This window comes from Tasmannia lanceolata, unplaced genomic scaffold (genome assembly GCF_043159265.1).
Source record: "Tasmannia lanceolata isolate RefF3 unplaced genomic scaffold, GAP_Taslan_0.1 ptg000007l, whole genome shotgun sequence".
NCBI classification, from domain to species: domain Eukaryota; kingdom Viridiplantae; phylum Streptophyta; class Magnoliopsida; order Canellales; family Winteraceae; genus Tasmannia; species Tasmannia lanceolata.
Genome location: NW_027518684.1, coordinates 19,009,599 through 19,036,721, shown reverse-complemented (window position 1 = coordinate 19,036,721; position 27,123 = coordinate 19,009,599). Strand labels below are relative to the sequence as shown.

The following is a 27,123-nucleotide window of genomic DNA, read 5'->3' as shown; positions in this document are numbered from 1 at the left end:
TTTTTTCTCGGAAGCAGGAAACCGAAAGAAAGCTTACTTCATACATCATTATGTTAGATTTATGATTTAACCTTGAAACCGTTTCTCACAGCTGTAAAGATTGCTGTCCGTCGCCTCTCTCTCGAGATACAATGTTACGCTTCTCTTTAGCATTCCTTAATTTTAGGAATCCAAAGATATGAAACGATCTCTCTGTGAGTTTTAGTTAGGAGTTCATATCACTGTGAGTTTTAGTTGCTAAAAGTTAGGAGTGATATCTTTAGGAATAGCTGAAATGTTATTTTTAGAAGTCTGGATACATCTGTGTTTTTTTTTTTTTAAATGGTTGGACGCATTGATGGTTAGAGTCCAAGATATCTCTACGAAAGATGCATTGTAAGATTCTTTGGTGGGAAAATAATTTACGAAATATTAACAAAAAGGGGCGGGCACCTACGGAGCTTAACAAACATCTTCTACATGGTTTCTTAGAACTCCAAATTGTTGCCAGATTCTATTGATTAAAATGTTTAAAGATAAAACTGTTGAGACTCTAAAAGCTCTCTAGGAACAAAGATGTGTTGTTACCAGTATGCCACAGGGCTTGTAAATTAGCTATGGATACCAATGAGTAGATATCTGCCTAGGACAGATCTTAAGAACTGAAAAATAAAGATCAAAATGTGTTGCAGAATGTGTTCAAATTAAAATGTGAACCTACTAACATTTGCAGTTTTGAACACAAAGTGAATATAATGACTATTTATATACTCCATATAGGATTAATTCAAAACAATCTCGCCGCCAGAAGAAAGCTTAGCTAATAATAATATCACTTCCCAGCAGATATATTACAAACAATAATAAAACTAGTGTGCATGCATCCAAACAAATGCTTTATAACACCTTCCAAAATTTGATGCTCATGCATTTGATTATTTTGCGAATAGTCAACAAGTATTTCAAGAAGAAACAAGAAACTAAGGACTGCAGAAAGCAATGGTGCAAGGTGGATTAATTCACTTAGCCTCAACTTGGGTTTGATAAATGAGATGGGGAGAAGACCTAATAAGAAACTGTATATAATGCACCAGACACAACAGAAATATTCAATAAGGAGAGAACACAAGGAATTAAAAAAGATAAGCCAATATATGATAGAGTTCGAGCTGTACGAATAGAAGCGCACAAATTTATCAAGTAGCCAGAACTGGTTGTTTGCTTCCATATTTTCAGGGCTTCCCATCATTTTCCAAGCAACTTGTTTCGCCATGGTAAGTACACCTATCCCTGCACTGAATGTTGAAATAAAGCCTCAGAAGATACAGGGAAAGTTACTAACAAGCCTGTGGCTAAAAGAGGGAAGATTAATGGACATAACATGGAATATCCATGGTACAACTTTGACAAGAATCACTCATTATCGAAATTTTACCATTAAAAAAAACTGACACAGAATTCTTTTAAGTCGACTGGATTTAATACCTCCCAGCTCCAACTACAACAATCTTTTGTTTTACGAAATCGGTAAGAGGCCGACCCTGTGCTCTTACAGCTCCGAGTAATCCAGCAAGTGCAACACCAGCAGTTCCCTAACACAAATGCAGTGTAGACACAATAATTGCAATGCAGACAAATCTAATAAACATTCAAAATCATTTTAATTAGCCATAGGTCATAAAATTGAACAGATGAAGCCCAATGAGATCCAACCTGTATGTCATCATTGAACATACAAAATCTTTTTCGATATCGTTGCAGAGTCTCAAATGCCCACTTCATTTGGAAATCTTCAAACTGTTAGGTTGCAAATCATCGTTTTAATCAAAATTCATATTAAAAATGTAATATAACAAATCAAACATTTAACAAAACTGGACCTGTACAATAGCCTTTGGCCAACGTGTAAACACAGCTTCCATGAATTCATCTACAATGGCTAAATACTCATCTCCTTCCAATCTAGGTTCTCGTAATCCTAAATCTGGGAAGATAACATCAAGTAAAACAATAAGATGCAGTTTCTATTTAAGTTTACAATAAGATGCTCTTCAACATAATTGCTACACCTGTTCTTTAAAAGCTCACTAACAATTTCAAATGGTTGGCGCCAAGAAAGAACGCAGACAACTGCAGATCATTGTTACTTCTTCAAGTAGATAGAAAATATATTTATTGTTTCATAACAACTCCACTTCAAATTTAACAGCTTTTTATCTTCACTTCATATGTATATATGGTATCACAGCAAGAATGTATGACCAGTACCCAATTACAATTACACCAATAATAAGCTCGTCAACTTTTTCAAGCATGAAAATATAAATATGATAGCTTTTCTTCTCTTTTATGGAAAAAAAAAAGACGAAACTAAATTAAACAAAGAAGGCAAAATATAAAAAGGAACAGAGATTGTCACATAACTAAAAGTCACCCTCCCTGACCAAATACTGTCTTCGACAAGCTTTTGATGTGTGAGAGAAAGCTTATGAGAGACAGGGAGAGATAGAGCTCATTGAGAGAGGGGAGAGAGAGCCGTAGGGGGAATATTTGTGATCAGTGTCTATTTGTCTAAGCTCTCTGTCCTCCCTACCTCCTAATGAGGAGAGGGAGAAAGTGTGTGTGTGTGTGTGTGTGTGTGTAGAGAGAGAGAGAGAGAGAGAGAGAATCTATTTTTCCCCTCTCCCTCATCTTAATACTAAACTCTATATTCAGTAACAGAGGACAAACTATGGAGTTTTTAAGTAAGTAGAAGAGATTCAAGGCACACAGGGTTGAGTAAATCAAACCATGAGGCTACAGTTTAATATATTGAATGCGCAGAAGATGCGAAACTCAGCTTATTTAAACCTAGTTCAGAACCCAGCCATACCTAAAGTATGAATCAACAAATATCATCCTAAAATGACACAAAGTTTGTGGATACCGAAAAATATTTTGAGAAGACATACCAAAAATAAACAAGCAACAACTTCGTAACAAAAATGTTTGACTTTCCTACTCGCAAAGATTTTCTTCAGCAAAAATGGCAATATTGCTACTCACAAAGACCATCTTCAAGAAGCTTTTGATTGTTGGTACCAACATCGAGCATAACTGGGAGTATCTGTCAGAGGTTTAGTTTGATCAATAATAAGAAAAATCACATAGTAACTGCATTAAAGACATTAAAATTCAAGCAAAAAACTAAGCTTCTTGAATTTCATATAATTAATCTAGCAGTCAAGTATCTGGGGACATATGCATCTCTAATGACAACCATGAAAGTTAAAGCCGCTAAGAATTAACCCAAGATTTTATATGTTTTGTGCGCATGAAGTCAGTAATTTCAGAAAGTACGGTGGGGCCCAAATTCATAGGATGATTCAGACCATTCATTTGATAGGCCACAACATAAATATATTGTACCCCACAAATCATCTCCATAAGATGATCCTAATCCTCGGATCAATAGAGGTTTATATAATGTGCCCTCGACAGATCCGGAGGGTTAGGAGGATCATCCTACGGAGATGATTTACTAGTTAATGTATTTACGGTTTGGATCATCCTATGAAGTGGTCCCCACTGTACTTTCGGAACAAATATGGACTGCACACACACACATCATGTAAAATATCTAATTAACCCAGTGCATTAAACAAAATCATCATACAATCTTGTTAGCAGAACATGGCACGCCCAAAAAAGGAAGGGGAAATTTTGTCCTAACCACTCAGTGTGCATATAAAATATCTAATTAACCCAGTGCATTAAACAAAATTGTTGAAGAGTGTAAGGTCATTTTGGTCATTACGTGTATAAGTGAGGGTATTGTAGTCTTTGTACTATGTTGCCCTATTTTGGGCTCTATATATACATCATTGCATGGGAGAGCTCCTTAGTGGAGAATCTCACCATCTTCTCCCTCACTCTTATTCTTCTCCGTCTCTTCCTTATCCCCATTTCTAACATGGTGTCAGAGCAAAGATCCTAAGGGAAAGAAAGAGGAAAGAAGAGTCATTTCCACTCTATCTGTCCATCTCATTCTCATCAACATAGTATCCTGAAGACGCGACAAGACGAGACGAGACGAGACTCCCTCTTCATTTTTTAAGTTTCTCCTCTCTAAATCCTAACTCCATAACCCTCAAATCCTAACCTCCATCTTGTGAACCCCTAAACCCAAACCCCTTTACCATTTGTAAATGCACCATTTTTCCAAACAAAAAGAAACATAAAAGTCCCCTCTTGTATATTCTTTTGTTCCCTTTTCTCCATCCATAAATCCCTTTCTTGTTCTTTCTTTTGTCCTAAATCCATAAATCTTTTCTTTTCTATATCTTAATCCATTGTCGGTTCCTTTCTAGTTTTCTAACCCTTTCCTTATGGTTTAAATCTTTTCTATCTCTCATTCTTTCGTGTTTTGAGTCTCATCCCCCCTTCTACTCCATCCCAATTCTTGTTCTATCCCTCTATATTCATTGTTTCTTATGGCGCTTGGGTTGATATCAAAGGTGCACACCAAGTGTTTGTTAAAATCTCCAAGAGGGATAATGTGTGTTGAAGGTCGTCTTTTTGTTGCAAGAAGGCCTTCGGCCTCAACTTGAGGGGGAGTGTTGAAGCCCTCATGTAGTTCCATGGATGGAGTGTGTTGTATCCTTGTTTTATTGTTGTACTGTTCTTTCCATAGTCTTCTATATCTTTTGTGTTGATGTCAAAGGCGCACACCAAGTGTTTGACAAGATGTCTAAGAGAGGTGTCGTGCCTTGAAAGTCCATTTTTTCCTCGTTGCAAGTTGAAGGCATTCGTCCTTCAACTTTAGGGGAGTGTTATCATGTAGTTGTGTTAGTATGTAGTTGTTGGTGCTTCGTCTTGCTATTGTCTTGTGGTTTTGGTGTTGTCTTGCTATTGTCTTATTGTTGTCTAGGTGTTGTCTTGTTATTGTCTTTGTTGGTAGTCTTTTAGTTGGTTGTTTGTTTGTTGGTGGACAAGGGTTGTTTGGTTGGTTGTTGGGTGGTTGGTTGTGGATAGTTGTTTGGTTGGTTGTTGGTGTGTGTTGACTATTGGTTGGTTGTGTTTGTAGTCGGTTTGTCAGATGGATTGATCGTGGTTGAGATCATAGTGGTTGTGTTTAGTTGTGGGTTTGTTGGTTGGTTGGTTGTGGTCGGTTTGTGATCATCGTTGGTTGACCTGGTAGGCTTGTTGTTGGTGATTGGTTAGTGTTTGTTGGTTGTAGTTGGTTGTTGGTTCTCGGTTGGTTCTCGGTTGGTTCATTGGTTGGGTTGGTTGGTTTGGTTGGTTTGTTGTTGGTTGTTGGTAGACTCGCGTTGCGAGTCGTTGTTGATGCTTCTACATAGTGAGTGTAGTTGCTCGGCGTAATTTTACACATTTATTGTTGTTGTTGTTGTGGTAGTGGTTTGCATTGCAATCCAAGTTGTTGGTGCTTCTACATAGTGAGTGTAGTTGCTATGTGTAGTTTCACGTCTTTGTTGTGGTTGTAGTAGTTTGTGTTGCAAACCACTTTATTTGGGCTATATGCCTGGTCGTTAGCATTGCTTTCGGCCTTGTCGTTGCTGGGGCTACATGCCCGGTCGCTAGCGTTGTTCTCGGCCTTGTCGTTGTTGGGGGCTACATGCCCGGTCGCTAGCGTTGCTCTTGGCCTTGTCGTTGTTGGGGCTGTATGCCCGGTCGTTAGTGTTGCTTTCAGCCTTGTTGTTTCTTCCAGGTGACGTGTTGTGTGGCCGTCGTTGGTTGGTTGTTGTAGTGGGCTGATCTTTATATCGCCCTATTGGCTGATTGGTGGTTCTTCTCATGGCGATGTGTTGTTCAGCTGATATCTACTCGTGGTACTTCGTCGTTGCTCATGTGCCCGCCTTTAGCATGCTTATTTTGTTCGATCCTCGTTGTTGTTACCTGCCGAGGCGCCCCCATTGCTCATTGGTATGCGGATTTGTTCGTCGTGCTTTGATTCAAGGGAAGGCACTGTTGTGATCGCTCTCACCGTCGTGCTGATTCTGGGGGAGCTGATCTTTGGTGGCCATTGAGCATGCCATTCTATTCAATGTGGCCGTTGCTATCCTTTTTTTGTTATGTATTTCATTATGTATTTACCACACTAGATTGAGGGGGAGTGTTACACCAAGCTGGCTGTGTGTATGAGCTTATTGTACCTTTTTTTGTTGTATGGTCTTTTTTTGTTGTATGGTCTTTGTAGCAAGCTGGAGTTCCATAGTATATACACTCCAGCTTGAGGGGGAGTGTTGAAGAGTGTAAGGTCATTTTGGTCATTACGTGTATAAGTGAGGGTATTGTAGTCTTTGTACTATGTTTCCCTATTTTGGGCTCTATATATACATCATTACATGGGAGAGCTCCTTAGTGGAGAATCTCACCATCTTCTCCCTCACTCTTCTTCTTCTCCGTCTCCTCCTTATCCCCATTTCTAACAAACATGATCATACAATCTTGTTAGCAGAACATGGCACGCCCAAAAATAAGGAAAAGGAAATTCTGTCCTAACCACTCAGTAATCTGCATGCCATGAATTATAGGAACTACCAAAATGAAAATTTCGAGATGCTCATCAGTCATCACAAGGGTGTAAAGACTGATAATCCCTGACTTTTTCCATGAATTTGGTCTGAAAACACTAGACTAAGTCTACGGGATATGAAATCATGGTTAACATTGGGAAACATATGCACAGCCAAACATCCACACATGCAGCCACCCACATACACACTTTAACGTTCATGTGCAGAAAGCCTCACAAGTTAAGACACAAGCAGATCCAGTCAAAGGTTCATGCATGCATTCGCACACACTTTGACTTGTAGATATTAGCCACTTCGACTTACCATTCAAAAAAAATAGCCACTTTATATTAGCAAGACTTTGGATAATACATACCCTTTGTGGATTCATGCCAGCAGCCGCAACATATATGTCAAGCTTCCCAATGGGTATTCCAATTCCCTGAACTCCAAGGTCACCAAGCCCAAGAATACGGCTTCCATCTGTCAGCACTATCATGTCTACCTGAGGTAAATAGACAACCACATGATGTGAGCTGCAAAAATGCTGCTCTGAATACATTCAGCTGGCATTGAGTGAAATACATCTACACCATAATTGTCTATTATTATTAGAATAAAAAAAATCCCTCGAGTTCTAACTTAGTGAATTTCGTAGTGCACAGTCACCTTATGCTTTTCAAACATTATGCAAGCATCCTGACTCCTGAGGCATAAATCAGAATTTATCCAGTTTTAGAATTTTATCATTTTAACTCCATAAATTTGGAAGCCCTTTCCTGTTTAGGAAGTTGCTCAAATGATAGCCCCATGAATGCAGCTCATAATGATGCTCATTCGCAATTCCCCAATCAATAAAGGCTGTTATTTTTTCAAATGTGTTGTTCCACAGAATCACAAATGCAGAGTGCATGAAAATTTTAACTGTTTAACAGATGAAATTGGTGAAATTATGTGATTATTCTATAAAGAATTACAGCACTACACTTTTGGAATATTTGACGTGAAAAAGAAGCAGAAAGAAAAGTGCTCAATCCTACAAATTAAATAGACAAACCATGATACATACAAAAACTACCAATAACAAAATCAAGCACTGAAAGGGGAGCAGATGATAGTGAACTTGAATAAATATCGTGAAAAAATTAGCAATTTTTCAATGCTCTTACAACTACTAAGGGCTCCAAGTGTGAGGGCAGTCCAGAAAGAGCGTGACAAACAAGAATTTGCATGCAAGTGAACAATTAAAGATAATAAACTAAATTTTTACTTAAGCTCAAAACCCCTACAATATACATACAGGCCTAGAAATTGCAATGACATGCAAGCACTGGGTAAAGTGGGATTGGTGACGAATGGCATTCCATGACGGTGCCATGGGTTAGTGGCATACATATTGACATTTGGGCATCACCTGAGACGAACATCAACCACTCAAGAATTCTACGTTGGCATGGTTCCAAATCCTTCCTACTTTGAGCAAATTATAGGAAGCTTTAAACATTTGACGGCTGAAACAAATGACATTGATCCCTTCTGATAAACATTGGGAAAAATTGAAATTCAAGAACGAAGGGACATGATAACAAGAATAAAGAATTCTGATGAAACAAAATTTTTGGCATTTAGCATCCGGTATAATCCAAGAAGACTAATAAAAGAGTGCACTACGATTTTGTGGCAGTCAGGGGCAACAACCTTACATACAATCAGAATTCAAAACAATTTTCCAAATATTCATTACAAAGACAGTTCTGCAAGCATGCTGGACTTAGATAATATGTGGTTCCACTGTCTAACACAAAAAAAAAAAAATGAAACAAAATATTAAAAAATACGTTCTCGTGTGTCCAATCCAGCGAAAATAGAACAAAAAAGCATACACTTGTAAGCAACATTCAGAAGCAACACATACCCACACAATACCTGTTCAGCTGGCCAATTATAGATCATGGACATCATCTCTCCTTTGTCCTTTGCACTAAAATACATTCCACGTGGACGACGAAACAAGCCTCCATAGTTTTGGCAAACCAGCCCTACTGTAGGAGTGTAGATAATTGGAGCAAAGTCTCTGATATTATCGATAAGGACCTGGAGGAAATGAATATGGTATATATTACGTATGAGCTTTAAAACTCCATCAGCACTCAGACTAGATTACAAAGCATATACTGGACACCCATGCCACAAGATGCGTGGTGCCTTACTAAGAACATGGAACTAAGTCTACTGCTTACTCTGTAGTACAATGTCTCGTTCCGATCATGGAGTCTGTTCAGGATCCTCCACTTTGCTAAAGCTACTACATTAGCAGGTTCACCTCGGGTATTATGCTCCAGGGATCGATATGACTCCACTAACATGTCAAGCAAACCGGTATATTCAGTAAATAATAACTCAAGAAAAAAGAAATATGAAAAGGTGAGATCAACGAAACTGCAAGAGTAAAAGCCATATAATTTTATTTTTTCTTTTTGTTTTGGTAAGCAAAAACCATATCCTCTGCCATTCTCAGGTCTAAAAGGCATAGACGATATTCATATAAAAGAAAGTTTACGCCATTCTGGTAAGCGCCAAATTTTAATTATTAAAAGTTATGGCAACTTCCGTTTACAATCAAATTTAAATTCATATAATAAGAACAATAACCAATTTACAGCATTTGATGAACTTCATATTAAGTTGCATAAATAAATAATAATCATCAATGAAGCATTTCACTAGCATTATGCAACAGGAGCAGATGCAATTTGATGGGGTCAGAACCCACATATTCCATAAATATACTGTGCTGTGCATCAGCTCGTGAATTCAATATTGATGAGTATTGACAGAAAGAAAGAGCAAGGATGTACTGTCGTAAACATATTTGAGGCCTTAAGATGAAAGATCCAATGGTATCCCTAGAGAATCAGTTCAAGGTGTATTAGGACTAACAGAGAAAATGAAACCACATGCAAAAAAAATAAACACATTGGGGAATTTTAAAAACGGTTTGATATTGTCTTTCTTGTTTTTTTGTACCTCTGGATTATGTTACACTAAAGTTGATCAGTTAAGCGAACACAAATGGAAAGAAGCCACACATGAATCCACAAGCATGCATGAACTGAAAGTCCACATATCAAGGCTTAAGAACTTGAAACTTGGTTGTGACCAATGATCCAAATCCAAGTAATCTCGAGATTCAGTCGAGTACTTGATCGGATCAATCAATTTTCTTATCTGCTTAAATTATATTATAAAAATCTTAAGGAAATCAAGGAAAAAAAGAATAGTGCAACAACTTGAAACATGCATAATAATTAGAATGGCCAGGAACTAGAATAATAGTTGCACTAAATGTGGAACAGCCTGAATCTCAAAAACTAAGCTCCCATAAATTTAAATAGAAGATTTCTCGTTAAAATCTGAAAATACTAAACGAAATTGGTGGTTTGAAATGAATTCGTCACTTTCCAACCCTGAAAACATTCAAAGGTCAAATGAAACTAGAATATCTCGTCCTGTCTAGCTCTTTTTTCTTTTCTTTTTTCTTTTTTTGCAGAACTACAAAATCTCGATCGGGTAAACAAAAACTCATCCGGCACTACACGACAAGTTTTCCAAGTGCTGAATGGAAACTTTTCGAGCTTCAAAAACTCTGTTTACATTGAATCAATTTGCAGAGTTTTGAGTACTCAAGCAAATGTTTGAGCCATGTCATATACAGGTCGTCTTTGAGTGATAAATGGAAACTTAACCATTTACATGACTCTTGGATGGAGTTGTGTACACCCGAGACTAAGAAATATAGACCTCGCCTGATAGAACTCTAACAAACAAAAAAATCTGTTCTTTATTATGATTCCTTCTATGGAACAAACTACCACATCACCTACGCTCTTTTAAACATAGTCACAAATGTTTGTCTCCAGAATATCCTAGGAAGGGTGTATCTCAAGATATTTTAAATATTTTTTTTAGAATGGTTGTAATTTATTAAAAGGAAGAAAAGACCGTGACCGAGGTGGTCTGGAATACAACAAAAGAAAAAAGGGAAAACAGAAAGATAACAATAAGAAGAGTCAAGGAGGAAGATGGTCGAAGATCTCCAATAATGATCTGTTAGGACCAGCACGGACGAGACAGTCCGCTTCTTCATTTGCCAACCTCCTAACGTGTTGGAAGTGGAAAGAGTGGCCCTCTACTCTGTCCCGTATCTCATCAACTCCGCAAACCTCCAAGGGTGAGGTCAGCTCCCATCCATCCAACTAATCACGTTGAGAGAGTAACCTTCCACAATAAGATTACCCAAGTCTCTGATGTCTGAAATGCAAATGCCCTGAAATAATGCAATCACTTCTGCCCACTCGCTCGAGCTGGTATCACATTTGAGGGGACCTCCCATGCCAGACCAGGGATATTTTAAATTTTCATTTTAATCCCAGGGTTATATCGGTCAAAAACTGGAAAAAATATTTAAAATATACAAATTTAAGAAAAAAATTAGGACAACAAATAATATCATGAAATTTTCATGCTAAAGAATCAATTATGAAGATATCTCAACGTTTTTCAAAATATCAATAAAATTTTGGATTATGTCGTTTTATTAAAAAAAATTGCAAAATATCGCAATATTTTTTAAAATTGCCGAGGATATTTGTGATTATGCTTTTAAATAATCCCAAATGAAGACCTCCCTATCCCTAATAACCCTCTACAGGCTTGGGTACATAAAGCACAAATAGGAGTGCAACTCAAGTCGGGTTCAACCCGAACCTGCCGGGTTTAATACGGAAAAAAATCGGCTCGGGTTCGGGTTCAGGTTGAGTTTTTCCAACGCGGGTTGAGTTTGGGTCAGGTTCGGGTTGAGGGCTTGGGCAACCCGACCCTAGTGGAACTCGACATTTTTATCATTTTTTTATTATAGTAAGCTTAAAAACTCGGGTTGGGTCGGGGTTGGAAAAAGGGTTCCTCGGGTCGGGGTTGGAAAAAGGGTTCCTCGGGTCGGCTTGGAACTCGGGTTGGTTTGGGTTCGGGTTGGCCTCAACCATACCCAACCGGAACCGAGTTGCACCCCTAAGCACAAATACTCCTCCCAACACGATCATCACAAAACCTAACATGATTCCCAACCCCAATCTTAAACCTAATTTCCTTCTCTTTTCTTGACCAGAATAACAAATAGCAAATGGCAAAAAAAAAATGTCCCAATAAGCAAATAAAATTAATATTTAAAAAAAAAAAGCTTTCTCTTCATCATAAAATTCAATGAATAAAATAAATGAAAAATTAAAAATTAAGTTCTAGGATGTAGTAAGAACTTTAAAATGTTAAGGTTTATAAGCACTATGGGGAGTGTTAAGCATGGTGCAAGGCCTATGTCGTATGAGTGCAAGTTTTGAAATTTGACAGGGAGAGAGTGTTGCACTCGAGAGACCCTGAAAATAGGACTCATGGAGTCAGAAATATGTTCCAACCAATTTTAAAAAGCTAAATATGTGTATGATAATTAGGTAAAACGGACTATATAATAAGAAGCAAAATGGGTTATATGAGCACATTGTCATACTTTCTATATAAAAGTTTTCGACTCTGAAGGTTAGAACATCAACCTAAGGTAAACAAAAAGCATGTTATTCATTATTCAGAAAATTAAAGGAAAAAATTATGATTTGTGGACACAAACACGAGTGTCGCGTGTCAACATGGACACGAAGTGTCGGACACGGCAAACCCCCAAAATTTAGAAATGGGCACGGCTAAAATAGAAAGTATATATAATCTTGATCTGTGCATCTAGATTTGCGTGCTGAGTTTTGACACGGATATGGGGTGTTTGACATGGCTAACCCCTAAAAATCTAGAAATAGTGGCACGTACATACATATAAAGTTACCTACACTTCTAGCAGGCATTTAAAAGTGTCAAAAAGAGTGTCGACACGTGTGTCATGTCGGACACGACAAGACACTTGTGTCGACAACAAATTCAAAGTGTCAGCCAAAGCATATAAAAATCATCAAAAAGTGCTGCGCATAAACCCAACATGAATAAAAATGACTACTACACCCGTTTAGATGCATCCATGTGACATAGTACAAGTCATACCGTAAATGAAGCATGGTTTTCTTGCACGAAAATGGCCCGAAGATATTGTTTTGGATGTGTGGCAGAAGCCATGGCATGATAGGAGTGATCATTAGAAATTCTTCTCATTCCAGATATCATTCACATTTAGCAAATGTCATTAGGAACCTCGAATTGTCATCAGCAGATTGCCTCATGCACTAGCATTTTTTTTTTTTTGAGGGAGATACCGGAGTAGAGTTAGGGTTTAGTGTTTTAGTTTAGATTCATAGATTGATCTAGCTGGCAGATGTGGTTACGCAGTAGTCTATGCAGTACCTAGCATAGGAGTCCAGCATGTCAAATTGCCATGTTGTAGAGTTTCTTAGACATTACTGCAATTTAATGGCAATGTTTTGGGTGCAACTGAAGTGAAAAAAGATTGATTAAAGACCTAAATTTTGACAGACCGTGCAAGGAAATTTTTCACGTAGTTGTTATGAAGAACTGCTGTCATAAACGACACCCAAAACAAAATTTGAGTCAAATATGTGGCTAGTTCATTTATAACCTCCAAAGCAAATAACTTTGGAATTTTGATCTTGAATGAGAGGTAATTTAAAAGTTCGTGTAAAGATTAGCAAGCAAAGTTAGATCTTTAGATGGATGTGTATTACTTATGTCAGAAGTTATTCTCTTTCCATGTAATTAGTGGGTGACGGTAATTATTTGAATAATTTCAATCACTTGGATGAAGTCCAAAAAATGAAAGAAAAAAAAAAGAAAAAAGCCCATCAGAAACAAAGAAGTGCACAAGATCAGAGAAGGCTGTTGCCCAAAATCCAGGAAAGTGAAAATCATAAGGTAAAGAAATAAAGTCTATAAATGATATCACAGTGCACAAGGTATGTGAATGGAATATACTGTCCAATTTGCCACTTCACGTTAAAGCCAGAAACTTAGTTTGTCACCATGAACAAAGATTCCCATTACTCAATCTCCAACTCTATACGTTAGTTCATGTTTTGAATTTTCTGAGCAAATGTATGCAACTTAAAACATGAAGATCACCATATTCAATTCCATAATTTACAAACATAGAAAAAATTTAGGCTAAAAAGCAAGCTCATTTTAATTTTTACCCATATCTTTTTCATTTGCTCAATAAACAATTTTCTGTCTACTTGGGCTTTCAAAAAAAACTACTGCCCTTACAAATAACATTTCCAGATTAGATCTTCCCATAAATTTAACATATGCAATCCATGAAACCTGAGTTCAAATCTGAGGCCAAATTTAAATTATGTCAGTACTTAAAATGAACAGGCATAGCATGTCCTAAACACGAATCTAACAACTTCTCTTTCCATAATCATATCTGATGAAAAGATAATTGGGCATGTGATAACTCACTGAAACGATCATATTGCTGCTCAAATGATATAACCCGAGGTGGAAGAAGGCCACGGAGCCCAAGTCGATCTCTTTCTGTCAAAGGGAAACCAGTATCCTACTCTCAACAAAATCAAAAAAGAGGAAGTTTCACGTAATTGCATCAAGAAACAAAAAGTTTAAAAGTCTGCTACTCGAATGTAACAATGGCCATCTAACAGGAATTATTGTTTTATCTTTTTGGTGAGCAGAATAACATACATCATTCAAATTCTAAAAAAACTGGTTACATTAAAAAAATATCACTACACCAACCTTTCGCATTATTCCCAAAATAAAGATATATAGAAAGCATCATAAATTCCCATGGTTGTTTTTTTTTTTTCTGAATGGTAAATTCCCATGGTTGTTAAAATATTGATATAAATCATAGGATTTGAGTCAACCTACAATCGATCTGAATTTATCAGCGGAACTGAAGCTACAGCAAAGCCTGGTAGAGCCATAATGAGTCCGGTACAATCATAAAATTCTGCAAACTGAAGCGTAGAATCAAGCATGATCGTAAGATTCTGTTGGAAGGCACAAATCACGTGGAACTTCTCATTTTTTTTCTTTTTTCTTTTACGTTTCTCTATTTAAACATTATAGCCCTAATACTAACATTTACACTCCTTTCACTCGGTTTGAGAGAGAGAGAGAGAGAGAGAGAGAGAGATTTTTATTTATTTATTTGGTGTGTGTGTGTTTGGGGGGGGGGGGGTTGTCAGCTTCAGTTTCTCTAAATGCATTAACCAAATCCACTCATTTGAGGATCCTACCAGGGTGAGGCAAAGCTAGAAAGTTTGATCCCTCCACTTTTTAGCCTAATCATGCATATGCATGCACCTTTCTTCTGTACACTAGTTCTTAGACGAATCGATAATGTTGGGAAAGTTGCCTTGTTTCCCACCACTCAGCTTTCCTAATATAATTAGGATTTTGGTTTGTGGTGGGAAGGCAAAACGGGAAAGGGTTTCTTACGGTTTAGGAAACCTAGATATAAAAGTTTCAAAAGTCCTGCCTGAACAGAGTTGCAGCAAGAGTATCAGGGCTTGAGAGAAAGTGGGGGAGAGAGAGAGAGAGAGGATTTCTCTTGGATTTTGTGTCGAGTTTCTCTTGAATTTTTCTCAGGTTACTCTTTGTGTACGGTTTTGATTAAGTGAGCAAGGGAAAGGGTCGCGGTTTGCAGGTTAGTCCCATTATAATCCTAGTAATTTGCTTTTTCCAATAGTGAAGATCGTGTTCTCGCCCGTGGATGAAGGCATCTTGGCTGAACCACGTAAATTTCGGTGTGCATCTTGTCGTTTGCTTCTTGTTTACTTTGTGCACAATCTGATATGATTTGCCCGAGGGATTTTCGCAACAAGTGGTGTCAAAGCTGAGGTTGGAGCGATCGTTGAGGCCAAGTGGAGTGTTTGAGAGATTCTCGTTCGAGTTGGAACCCTGCAACGAGAAGTGATCTGAGATGGCTGTAAAGTTGAATTCGACCCAATTCAACATCAACTATCGACTGGTTTGACAGAAAGGGCGGTTTCACACTATGGCAGATGTGGGTGAAGGACATCCTAGCTAAGGCATTGAAAGGAAAGGATTGGAAGCAGGGGAAGATCGCGGATGTCGATTGGGAAGACATTGAGTTAAAGGCGGTCTAATGTTATGTTTAAAATTATGGAAGAAGAATCAGTGCCTAAGTTATGGGAGAAGTTGGAAAAGCTTTACATGTCAAAAAGCTTGGAAAATCGATTGTATCTGAAGCGCCAGCTGTACAGGCTGAAGATGCGGGAACGTGGGAATCTTCTGGAAAACATGACTGTTTTCAACGGGCTTGTAGATCGGCTCCACAATGTTAATGAAAAGTTAAAGGAAGAGGACAGGGCCCTTTACTTCACTTTCAGATTCCTTCGACAATCTATTGACCACTTTATTATTCGGACAAGTCACGACGGCGATCTTATCAAATGAGAGTAGGCCTAATCAAGATGTTGATCAAGAGCATTGGTTGATTGTTTGCGGGAAGAATCATAGAGGAAGGTTGTATAACAGGAGATCAATAAAATGCAGATCACTCAAGATACAGGGTCAGCAGAAAGGGCTTACAATGCTATTGTTGCAAGGAACACAGGCACATCAATCGGGATTGTCTAAACCAAGCTGGCAGGTCAGACAATGGTGTTACAAATACGGCAGTGGCTGTAACGGATGAGCAGATCGAAATTGTTGGAGATGTTCTCACAATGTCCAAAAGTAATCAAACTTCTCCTCATGATGAATGGATTCTAGATTCAGGATACACTGTTTATGTATGCTCTATGTGGGAATATTATGATACGTTCCAGGAGATAAGGGCAGGTTTAGAGTCTTTGGGTGAAGAGTCAACTTGTGACGTCACGGGAATTGGAGCGGTGAAGATCAAGTTGTTTGATGGAGTGACTCATACTTTGGGTGGTGTGGCGTATCTCCCAAAGATACGAAAGAATCTAGTTTCTCTTGGCCAGTTGAAATCTAGGTGTTGTAGGTATTCAGTTACAAGTGGATCCATGAAAATCACAAGCAGTTGTATGGTTCTGAAGAAAGAAGATAAGTGTGGCGGATTATATCGTCTGGTTGGGGACACAGTAACTAGTGTTCCTACAATCTCAATGGCTAGGTGGAAACAGAGCGGTGGCATGCACACTTGTAGGGTCTCTTTCGCAGTTGGTGCAGAGACGAGTTTTCATGTTGCAAATGATGGTGAGAAGATGATAATTCCTGGTTGAATGGGTGAGCCAACGAGTTGGCAGCTAGACATGTGCATTGGCCATGTTGATCGATGTAGGAGGAGTCAAAACCAAGATGATTCGATGGTGTGTAGCTGGTACTTCAGAAAGCCAACGATGGTTCGAACCGGCAACGCTGGGAAACAAGCCAAGGGGGAGATTGTTGGGAAAGTTGCCTTGTTTCCCACAATAGTTTTAAATTTCGGCCAAGATGTTTCACTTCCGGCCAAGGCCGAAACGAAATTTACATTAAATCAAAATTTTATAAGATTTCGACGAAATTTCAGTTTAAAATTTAGTTTTTTACCCTTTTTACAAAATTTTAAAAATGTCCACCGAAATTGCCTGAATTTCCACTGAAATTTTAGACATTTTGGTGAAAATTTTGTAAAAACCAAAATTTTATCACTTTATTACTTGATTTCGGCCGAAATTTCCATCGAAATCGAAATATTTCAGTTACAGTGGTGGCCGTAACTGATATTTAAAACCTTGTTTCCCACTAAGCTTATGTAGTTTTGGTAAGAAACTAGAAGGGGAAAGTGTTTCCTAATAGGACTAGGAGAGAGTGAGGCTAAAAAGAGGAAAGCGTGGTTTCTTCTTATGAGGTGTGTTGGCTACCTCAAGGGTTGAGAAACAGAGAAGAGAGAGGAAGAGAGAAAGGGAGAGAGAGTGAATTTTCTCTTGGGTTCTTTCTCGGGCTACTCTTGTGTACGGTCTTGGTTGAGAGGACAAGGAAAGGGTTGTGGTTTGCGGTTTAATCCCGATGTAATCCTTGTATTTTGTATTCTCATAGTGGAAGATTGTGTTCTCGCCAGTGGATGTAAGCATTGTTCGTCATATTCTAGGTTCCATTGGAGAGATGGAGAAGAAGAAGAGAGGAGAGAAGAACAGCTCTCACTCTCATAAAGTATATTATGTATACGAGTGACTAGAGTTACATGTGAAATATCAAAAATATAATTAACCGGGTATGTAAATTACACCACACTTTCTAACACTCCCCCTCAAGCTGGAGTGTATATATCATACAGCCCCAGCTTGGTACACATCATTCAACCTAGCTCTACCCAGTGGTTTGTTAAATACGTCGGCCACTTGGTCTCCTGATCTAGCGAAGACAGTATGTATTTCCCCCTTTTGAACCTTTTGACGAATGACGTGGCAATCAGCCTCAATGTGCTTCGTCCCCTCATGAAAGACTAGGTTTGAGGCAATATGGACAGCTGCCTTATTAGCGCAATATAAGGCTGCTAGAGATGAAGAGGGCAAGCCAATCTCAGACAAAAATGACCTCAATCAGGACAACTCCCCACATGTATGGGCCATAGCTCTATACTCTACTTCAGCACTGGATCTGGCCACCACATCCTGCTTTTTGCTTTTCCAAGATGTTTCCTCCAACAAAGGTACAATAACCTGCAGTCGATCTCATGTCTGCAAGAGAACCGGCCAAATTTGCATTAGTGTACCCCTCTAAGTTCGTGTGATTGTTCTTTTTAAAGAAGAGGCCTTTTCCAAAAGCCACCTTCATGTATCTCACAATCTGAAGAACTACTGCCCAATGAGAGGTATGTGGCAAGCTCATGAACTGACTCACTACACCAACTACATGTGAGATATCTAGATGAGTCATGGTCAAATAGATTAACTTGCCAACCAATCTCCTGTATCTGCCTGGGCCTTCTAACAAATCCCCTTGATCAGGAAGCAACTTAACATTAGGATCTATGGGGACCTCAGCCAACCTCACTCCTAAGGATCCTGTCTCCTCTAATATATCCAAGACATTCTTTCTCCAATATAGTGATAGGCAGCTGTGAGAATAAGCAGCCTCAACCCCAAGGAAGTATATGAGGCGACCCAGGTCTTTGGTGCTTAATTCTTTCTAGAGGAAGTCTTTTAACTTTTGTATGACTTCCATATTGTTCCATGTGATAACATTATCATCTACATAAACGACAGGAAGATGTATCCACTATCAGACTGCATACTGAAAACGAGTGGTCGACTGCACACTGCCCCATACCAAAACGTATGACTGATTCACTAAAGCTTCCAAACCATGCTCTAGAAGACTATTTAAGAAGTGGGGGGCACCAATGTGGGTGGGAAGAAGTGGGGCGGCAAACAGATTTAGAGTGGAGGGTGCGGTGGTGAAGCCCTAGGGTGGGGCGGTAACAGAGTTGGGGAAAGGTGGTAACATATTTAGGGTGGAGGAGGGGCGGCAGATTTAGGGTCGTGGTGGTGGCGGGGGGATGTAGGTTGGTGGAGGAGGGGCGGCAGATCTAGAGTGGAGGAGGGGCAGCGGATCTAGGGAAGGGGGGTGCAGCAGATTTGGGGAACGGGTGGGGGCGACAAAGAGAGGGTGAGAGAGGATGGGGCGACAGAGATGAGGAAGGGTGCAGCGGCATGAAGAAGGGTGATGAGGGGTACAGCGGCTTCAATCAACCCAACTAGGGTTTTGCTTTCTTCCGCCTTTTTTGTGTTTTCGTTGTTGTTGCTTCACTTCCCGAAAGATCTGTCAAAACCTATAGCTCTGATACCATGGTCGCCATATCCGAGGTTCCATTGGAGAGATGGAGGAGAGAAGAATATCTCTCCCTCTCATAAAGTATATTATATATATATATAGAGGAATAAGTTGATGCGCTTAAGCGCACCATTTTTTTGGTGCGCTTAAATGGTTATAACGCCTCCCATTCGTTTAAATGTTTGGGTCCCGCTTAAGCGAACCAATGGGAGGTGTTATAACCACTTAAGCGCACCAAAAAAATGGTGCGCTATATATATATATGACTAGGATTATGTGTGAAATATCAGCAATACCCTTAACCAGGTATGTAAATTACACCACACTTTATAACAGGCATCTTGACCGAACCAAGTAAAATCTCAGTGTTCATCTTTTGATTTGTGTTTTTGTATACTTTTAAGTTAACTTGTGTACGATCGGATCGGATTTGCCCGGTGGATTTTCTCAACACATTTGTTGTGAGAATAAAAATTTTCATAATGATCTTGTCGCTAAACACACTAAATAACTATCACCATGCTTTCAAAGTCCTAAGATTACGCATACATAAAGCAAAATCAATCCTTTTACAATTCTCAATCAAATTTACACCACTTGAAGCATTAAATCTACTTAATTATACCAAGTCATGCAAAGAATTCAAAGGGAGGGAAATGACCTAAAAGCCAATCACCCTCATAAAATCTCACAACAAATACGAAAAGAAAAAATTCACTGAAAAGCCAGCATATCTCATAAAACAGAAAAAAAAAATCCATGAGCATCCAACTACGCCCATGAAAGATTTTATGGCCAAAAACAATGAATTGGAATGTCAGCTAGGACAATTGACACGCCAGTTGAACAGAGAAATAATATTGTGCCAGGGCATGGAGCTATCCTTACGACTTACGAGAGCTTCGGTGTAAGTTCGACGCCTTGGTAGAGTTCTTTATTTGTTATGGTTACATTAGGAGTCCTAGTGGTACTCTTACTTAGTTTGGAGGGTAAAGTTTGGATATGATTAGGAAAGGAGTTTGAGTAGGATTGAAAGAAAAGAACGGATTGATTTCTATAAATGGACGTATGGATTGTGTAGAGAAGAACTTATCTTTCATTATTGAATAACCAAAACAATTCCATTTTTTTATCTTATTTCCTTGTGGATTCAAGGGTTTTCATCAAATGGAGACGATGTTCTCTCTTCTTCTTCGACAGGTTGAGGACGGTGATCTTCGCCTTCTTTCCAAACGCTACCACCGCAGAATTTCAGCGAAAAACTTGCACACATAGGAACAAGTTCCAACTCGGATGCATAAAAAACCATACCAGAATGATTAAATCCTGCCAAAAGAATTGTCCGACCTTATAAAACCACTAAAATGCAGTACCAAACTAGCAAATGTAATTCCATCCATTCATCATAAAAATCAATAAGTTCAGAATGATCCAGTAGTTTTCCGAATCTAAATGCACTAAAAAACTATCACCATGCTTAACTTCCAAAAATTCAAAATCCTAACATTACGCATACATATAGTAAAATCAACGCTTGCACGATTCTCAACTAAATTCCAACACCTGAAGCATTAAATCTACTTTATTGTTTCAAGTCATGCATAGAATTCAGAAAAAAAAATGAAATGACCAAAAAATAAACGGAAATCACAAATTCGTGAATCGTCCTATGTAGAGCACTGAATGTCAAACTCTAAAAAATAAACAAACGAAAAAAGACATGTAGAGCTGAAACATTAAAATCTACTGAATTATTTCAGATCTCACAACAAATAGGAAAAGAAAGAATCCACTGAAAAATCCAACAGATCTGATAAAACCGTGAATCATCCAATAAAAACCACAGGATATCAAAAAAAAAAACCAAACCTTGTTAAACCATGGATCATGAAGAATATCAGTGCCGCGCTTATGAACGATGCAAGGGCCGGGGATTGCCGCGGAGAATCGCCGTGTCTGGCGCAGATTCTTCGCTGTAAATCGAGCAAGCTTCCACATTTTTTCTGATCAAGAAAAGAAAAGAAAATCGATCGGAAGGGGAGAATATCGAGATCCCTAAATCAAACCCTAAGGTATTATTCTACTCGTTGTTTCCGTTTTCTATAACACATTTGCCCTAAATTTTATGATCAGGTAACGAAGAGGCTAACCCTCTCTCTTTCTCGCCTCCCTTTTATAGCTATTTTTCTCTCTCTCTCTCTCTGAGAGGAAGTGTTTTGAAACAGTAGAGGGAAGGGGGAGAGAATAGCGGGCAGCGTAGGACCTGCCCGAGAATGGGACGGAAAGGAAAGAGTGGACTGGGTAGGGCAGAATGAGCTGCCCGGAGACCAACGGGTAGCAGAGTCCAAGGGTCATGTAAGAGTATTTGTGTGTATGCACGTGGAGAGATATTAATTTTATTTCATCTACTTCAATTTCGAGGGCTCGTTAGAAAACATGAGGGGTTGGGTAGAGACTAGAGATGGTGGACCTTTTGCCTCGTCAACATCATTAAAGGGCATAATGGTGTGTAGGTTGGTTGTTTGGGTAGAGATTATGGGCCCCGCCCCATCAAAGGTTTAGGTGTAAAATGGTAGGCCCTATGCCCCTATCATCATTAACAAGAGGTGCAAAATGGTGGGCCGTGCCTCATGCATGTGTTTCAATGGTGGGCCCACTAAATCAGAACATGATGGGTAAAATGGTGGGGCCTACCCACACTAGGCATGGTTATAAAATGTTAGCCCCGCCCCATCATAGCATGATAGGGTAAAGTAGTGGGGCCCACAGTATTCATGGGCTTGGGTAGAAATTGTGGCGTGCTCCATGAGAAACACACCATACAGGAGAGATGTTCTAGAAGCTCCATGAATTAGGTGATCAATGGCTTAGATTTTCCGAACAGAAAAAGAAGTGTCCCTGATCAATATTTAGTGAAATCTCTAATCGATCATCGATCCACGATGTAGGGTGGAGATTGTTGGAAGATAATTCTCTTTTCCTCTTCAGCTAAAGAAGGAAAATATTCTTAGTTATTAATGGAGAATATATGATTTGGAGAATTAATTCGAAAGAGAAAAAAAAAGTGGTAAGAGCATTGTAACTGGCTTTAAGTTGCTAGAATAATAAGACACGGAATAAATGCTTCTTTTGAGAGAAATATCCGGAAATGAATGGTCTACGATTTCAAATACTGTCACTTTCTATACTATCGTTTTTCATAAAAAGATACAGAATAATGTGTATACGTCACTATCTTGACCATCGTTTTTCCTCATCTTCTCAAACCTCGTCCCATTTTCTTTTTCTTTTCTTTTTTTTTCACTTCGCACCTTTTCTTCCGTTTGAACGTGCTTGTTCTTATATGAAAACCGACGCCTTATCTCCGCGTTCCGAAATTAAAGTATGTAGGCGTGTTCACCTTTTTCTAACTTTTTTTTTGGGGTGGAAATATCATCTCCGTTTTTTTTTGTCAAGAACTACCATTATCACACCCTTGAAAATTGGGCACGACACCCAAGTCAGTGACGTACTTGTAAACATGGTTTTAAATTTCGACCGAAATCCGAATGGTCATTTATTTCGGCCGACCCAAAAAAATCTGTTATTTTAATATTTCACCGAAATTTCTATCGGTAATTTCGACCGAAATTTAATATTGGTTTTGGGTTTTGTACCAGATTTCGACCGAAATTTCAAAATTTCATGGTCCGAAACCCGTACCGAAACTGAAATTTTAAACCTTGCTAGTAAAGAAAGAAGTAAAAGCAAATTAAATAAGGGAAATGACCAACATATGAGCTTTTTTTCAAGAAATACCGTGTCCAAAGGGGTGTTTTAGAAATAGAAGGGTAAATCGTACCAACATTTGCCACCTGAGGACCGGAATACCCTTATGGCTTATAAAAGTCATCTTCAACCATCATTTCACTTTTTCTTTACCTTTTACACAAGTGACATGTTTGCTCTCGTTTTTACCTCGGACAGCCCCCTGTAATGTATTTTTTAATTCTCTTTTATACTAAATGTCGCTGTCCCGAGTAAAAGAAGGGAGCGGATATATATCATTTCACTTTTTTCTTTACGTTTTAACTAGGAAGTGATATATTCGGCCGCTTTTTTGCTTGGGATAACCTCTCTAGTGTATTTATGAATTCTCTTTTACATTGTAGGGGTTGTCCCAAGTAGAAGAAGCGGGGCGAATATATCTTATTACGTCAACTTTACATTTTCCACCGAGAAGTGATATATTCACCCCCTTTTTTACTTGGGACAACCCCCAGATAGTGTATTTATGAATTCTCCTTTACACTATAGGGAACCACTATTTTTACAAGGGGCAAATATATCATGTCCCTTTTTACAATGGGAAGTAATATATTAGCCCCCTTTTTACTTGGAACAGCCCCCTCTAGTATATTTATCGTTTTGTGCCACTTTGAACCACTATTGGACCATGTAAACCACAAATTTATCATTTTGTGCCAGTTTGAACCACTATTAGACCCTATAAATCACTATTCTCTCACTTCAACTACTACCACTATCCGAGTTGTAAAACCACAATTAGACCCATTGAACCACTATCGATCCCTTTGAGCCACTAATTTATCGTTCTGTGCGAGTTTGAACCACTATTTGGAGCCTGTGAACCACTACTAGACCTTTTTAGACAGTTTGAACAACTATTTAGACAGTTTGATCTAACATTTAGATAGTTGACCCACTATTTGGAGCCTCTAAACCACTATTAGACCTATTCAAACATATTGAACCACTATTTAGACAGTTGAACAAATAGTTAGACCCTCTGAACCACTATCTATTCAGACGGTTTGAACCACTATTTAGTTACTTTGAACCTAGGTTTTAAATTTAGGTTGAAATCCAAAATTTCAACCCCAAATTTTGAATTTCGGTTGACACCAAAATCGAAACGTATCGAAACCAAAACTTCCGAAATGTACAAACTTTTGGTCGAAATTTCAAAAAATTCGGCTTAAATTTAGAAAAAATAATATTATTTAATTGTTTTACAGAATTTCGGCTGAAATTTTGGCCCATAAAACCAACATTTGAAGACTTTTTACTGCATTTCAGTCGAAATTTTGTGATTTCGGCAAGGTACGAAATTTCCTCCAAAACTGAAATTTAAAACCCTGGTTTGAACCACTATTTGGAGCCTTTGAACCACTATTAGACCTATTTAGACAGTGGTTCAGAGGCTCGAAATCGTAGTTTAAACTAACTAAATAGTGGTTCAACTGTCTTAATAGGTCTAAGTGGTTCAGAGGCTCCAAATAGTAGTTCAACTATGTAAATATTGGTTCAAACTATCTTAATATGTCTAATAATGGTTCATATGCTCCAAATAGTGGTCCAATTGTCTAAATAGTGGTTCAAACTGTTTGAATATATAGGTATAATACTCATTCAGAAGCTATAAACAGTGGTTCAAACTAACTAAATAGTGGTTTAACTGTCTAAATAGCGGTTCAAACTATCTGAATAGGTCTAATAGTGGTTTAGATGGTCCAAATAGTGGGCTGTCTAAATAGTAGTTCAAACTAACTGAATAGTGGTTCAGAAGCTCCAAATAGTAGTTCAGAGGGACAATCACCTATAGTGTAAAATATAATTCATAAATACACTCGATGGGGCCGTCCCAAGTAAAAGTGGGGACGAACATATCACTTCCGAGTGTAAAACATAAAGTAAAAGTGAAATGATATATTCACCCCCTTTTTTTTTACTTGGGACAGCCACCATAATGTAAAAGAGAATTCATAAATATACTAGAGGGGGTTGTCCAAGCAAAAAAAGTGGGCGAATATATCACTTCCTAGTGTAAACGTACATAAAAGGTGAAATGATATATTCGCCCCCTAATTTTTACTTGGGACAGCCCCCTATAGTGTAAAAGAGAAATCATAAATACACTAGAGGGAGCTGTCCCGAGTAAAAAAGGTTGAGGGTATACCACTTCATGTGTAAACTGTAAAGCAAAAGTGAAATATCCGTTGAAGATGACCTTAACAAGCCAAGAGGGCATTTTTGTCCTCAGCTAGATAAATAGTACATTTTACCATCTTTTGGTCATTTAGAAAACACCCCCTTTGACACGATATTTCAGGAAAAAAGTTCATTTTTTTGGTCATTTTCCCATTAAATAAGAGAAATTGGAAAGATGGAAAATGCCAAATTTCTTTTTACAATTTTGGAATTACCAGGGTTCAGCCTCTAGCCCAATTGGTTAAAGCTTTGTTCATCAGCTTTGAAGTTGGAGGTTCCATCACAACTTACTTGCCCAAGAAGGGTAATTTACGGAGAAATTGCATTGTATCTCTAAAATGATATGTGCAAATGCATTTTATTTGATTTCAAGTTAGTCCATGCCATATAGTGTAAAGGACCAAATTATCATCTTCTTCTCTATTTTTTCTATTTTTCATCTCCATCACCACCAACGACTACCGCTACAACTTAGAATGGGAGGGAAGGGAAGATGAAGAAAAATAAGGGAAAGAAGAGAAATCTAACTACTATATAAAGGCAAAACAATGGGTTATTTTCTTCCACCCTTTGCTTTTATTTCTGATTATGTCACAGAGCCCTAATTCCAATTGTGTCCCACAGCTCATGGCATTTTTGTCATTTGCATTTGCAAGACCATTGGCCCAAAAGTCAATGTATCCATAACTTTTTGTTCCATACTTTACCTTTAATGCCATCTATATCCCATTTGTATTTTACCTAACCTTCTAAAAAAATAAAACTTTATAAAATTAGGGAAATGATTCAAGACAAGATTCATGAGCGCATGTATCAAAACATAGTTGTGCTGAAATCATTTCACTAAAATTATGGGAGCAAAATGATGGGTTATTTTCTTCCACCCTTTGCTTTTATTTCCGATTGTGTTCCAGAGCCCTAATTTCAATTGTGTCCCAAAGCTCAGGGCATTTTTGTCGTTTGCATCTGCAAGACACTTGGCCCAAAAGTCAACATATCCTAATCTTTTTCTTCCATACTTTACCTTTAATGACATCTATATCCCATTTGCATTTTATCTAACCTTTTAAATAAATAAAACTTTATAAAATTAGGGAAATGATTTCAGCACGAACATTTTTAATACAAGACGCTCATGTTTCTTGTCTTTTAGTATTTAAAGAGTTGTAGAGGGTTTTTTACGGTTCCCAAAAAGCACTTACACGACAATTAAATACTAAAAGACAAGACATGTATCAAAACATAGCTGTGCTAAAATCATTTCCCTAAAATTATGGGATTTTTGCAAAAAAAGTAATTACTATTCCGTATTTACAACTAGAATAACATGGTTTGCCAATTCGAAAAAGAGGAATACCCTTTGTCCATGTTTTGCTGATTGAATTTCAACAAAAGATGTATTTAAATTTCAAAATGACAATATTACCCTTTATTAAGGAATGTTAGGGGTGGCATTATGATCTTCCCACACCCCATGATTTTTAGAGTTTTTATATGGTGTAAGCTTGCATTCAAAAAGTACTATGCCGCCCACACCATAGGATAATCCAAACTGTCCATTTGAAGGGCCACAATGTAAATACGTTGTGACCTAAAAATAATTCCCATATAGGATGATCCTAGCCTTCCGATCTATACAGAAGTTGCATGTTATGGAAACCTGTATAGATTGAAAGGGTAGAATCATCCTATGGAAATGATTTTTGGATTGCAACATATTTACATTGTGGCCCATCAAATGGATGGTTTGGATCATCATATGGTGTGGGCCGTAGTAAGGCTATGATCATCCTATGGAATTGATATTTTGGGCAAAACCTATTTACATTGTGAGCCATAAAATGGATGGCTTGGATCA

General features: G+C 38.2%; 1 protein-coding gene across 1 annotated transcript in view; it reads right to left on the bottom strand.

Moving 5' to 3' along the window:
* Positions 1 to 21,560, bottom strand: part of LOC143882201 (NAD-dependent malic enzyme 59 kDa isoform, mitochondrial-like) — a 30,813-nt gene extending 9,253 nt beyond the window's left edge. Inside the window, exons 1-10 of the mRNA XM_077385664.1 lie at positions 21,144 to 21,560; positions 13,965 to 14,061; positions 8,735 to 8,853; positions 8,421 to 8,588; positions 6,871 to 6,999; positions 3,025 to 3,085; positions 1,860 to 1,963; positions 1,693 to 1,776; positions 1,465 to 1,571; positions 1,169 to 1,274 (exon numbers count right to left, since the gene is read on the bottom strand). Coding sequence (XP_077241779.1) covers positions 1,169 to 1,274; positions 1,465 to 1,571; positions 1,693 to 1,776; positions 1,860 to 1,963; positions 3,025 to 3,085; positions 6,871 to 6,999; positions 8,421 to 8,588; positions 8,735 to 8,853; positions 13,965 to 14,061; positions 21,144 to 21,272 — 1,104 coding nt within the window. The 5' untranslated portion in view covers positions 21,273 to 21,560. The remainder of the gene's footprint in view (positions 1 to 1,168; positions 1,275 to 1,464; positions 1,572 to 1,692; positions 1,777 to 1,859; positions 1,964 to 3,024; positions 3,086 to 6,870; positions 7,000 to 8,420; positions 8,589 to 8,734; positions 8,854 to 13,964; positions 14,062 to 21,143) is intronic.
* Between the last annotated feature and the right edge of the window lie 5,563 nt (positions 21,561 to 27,123).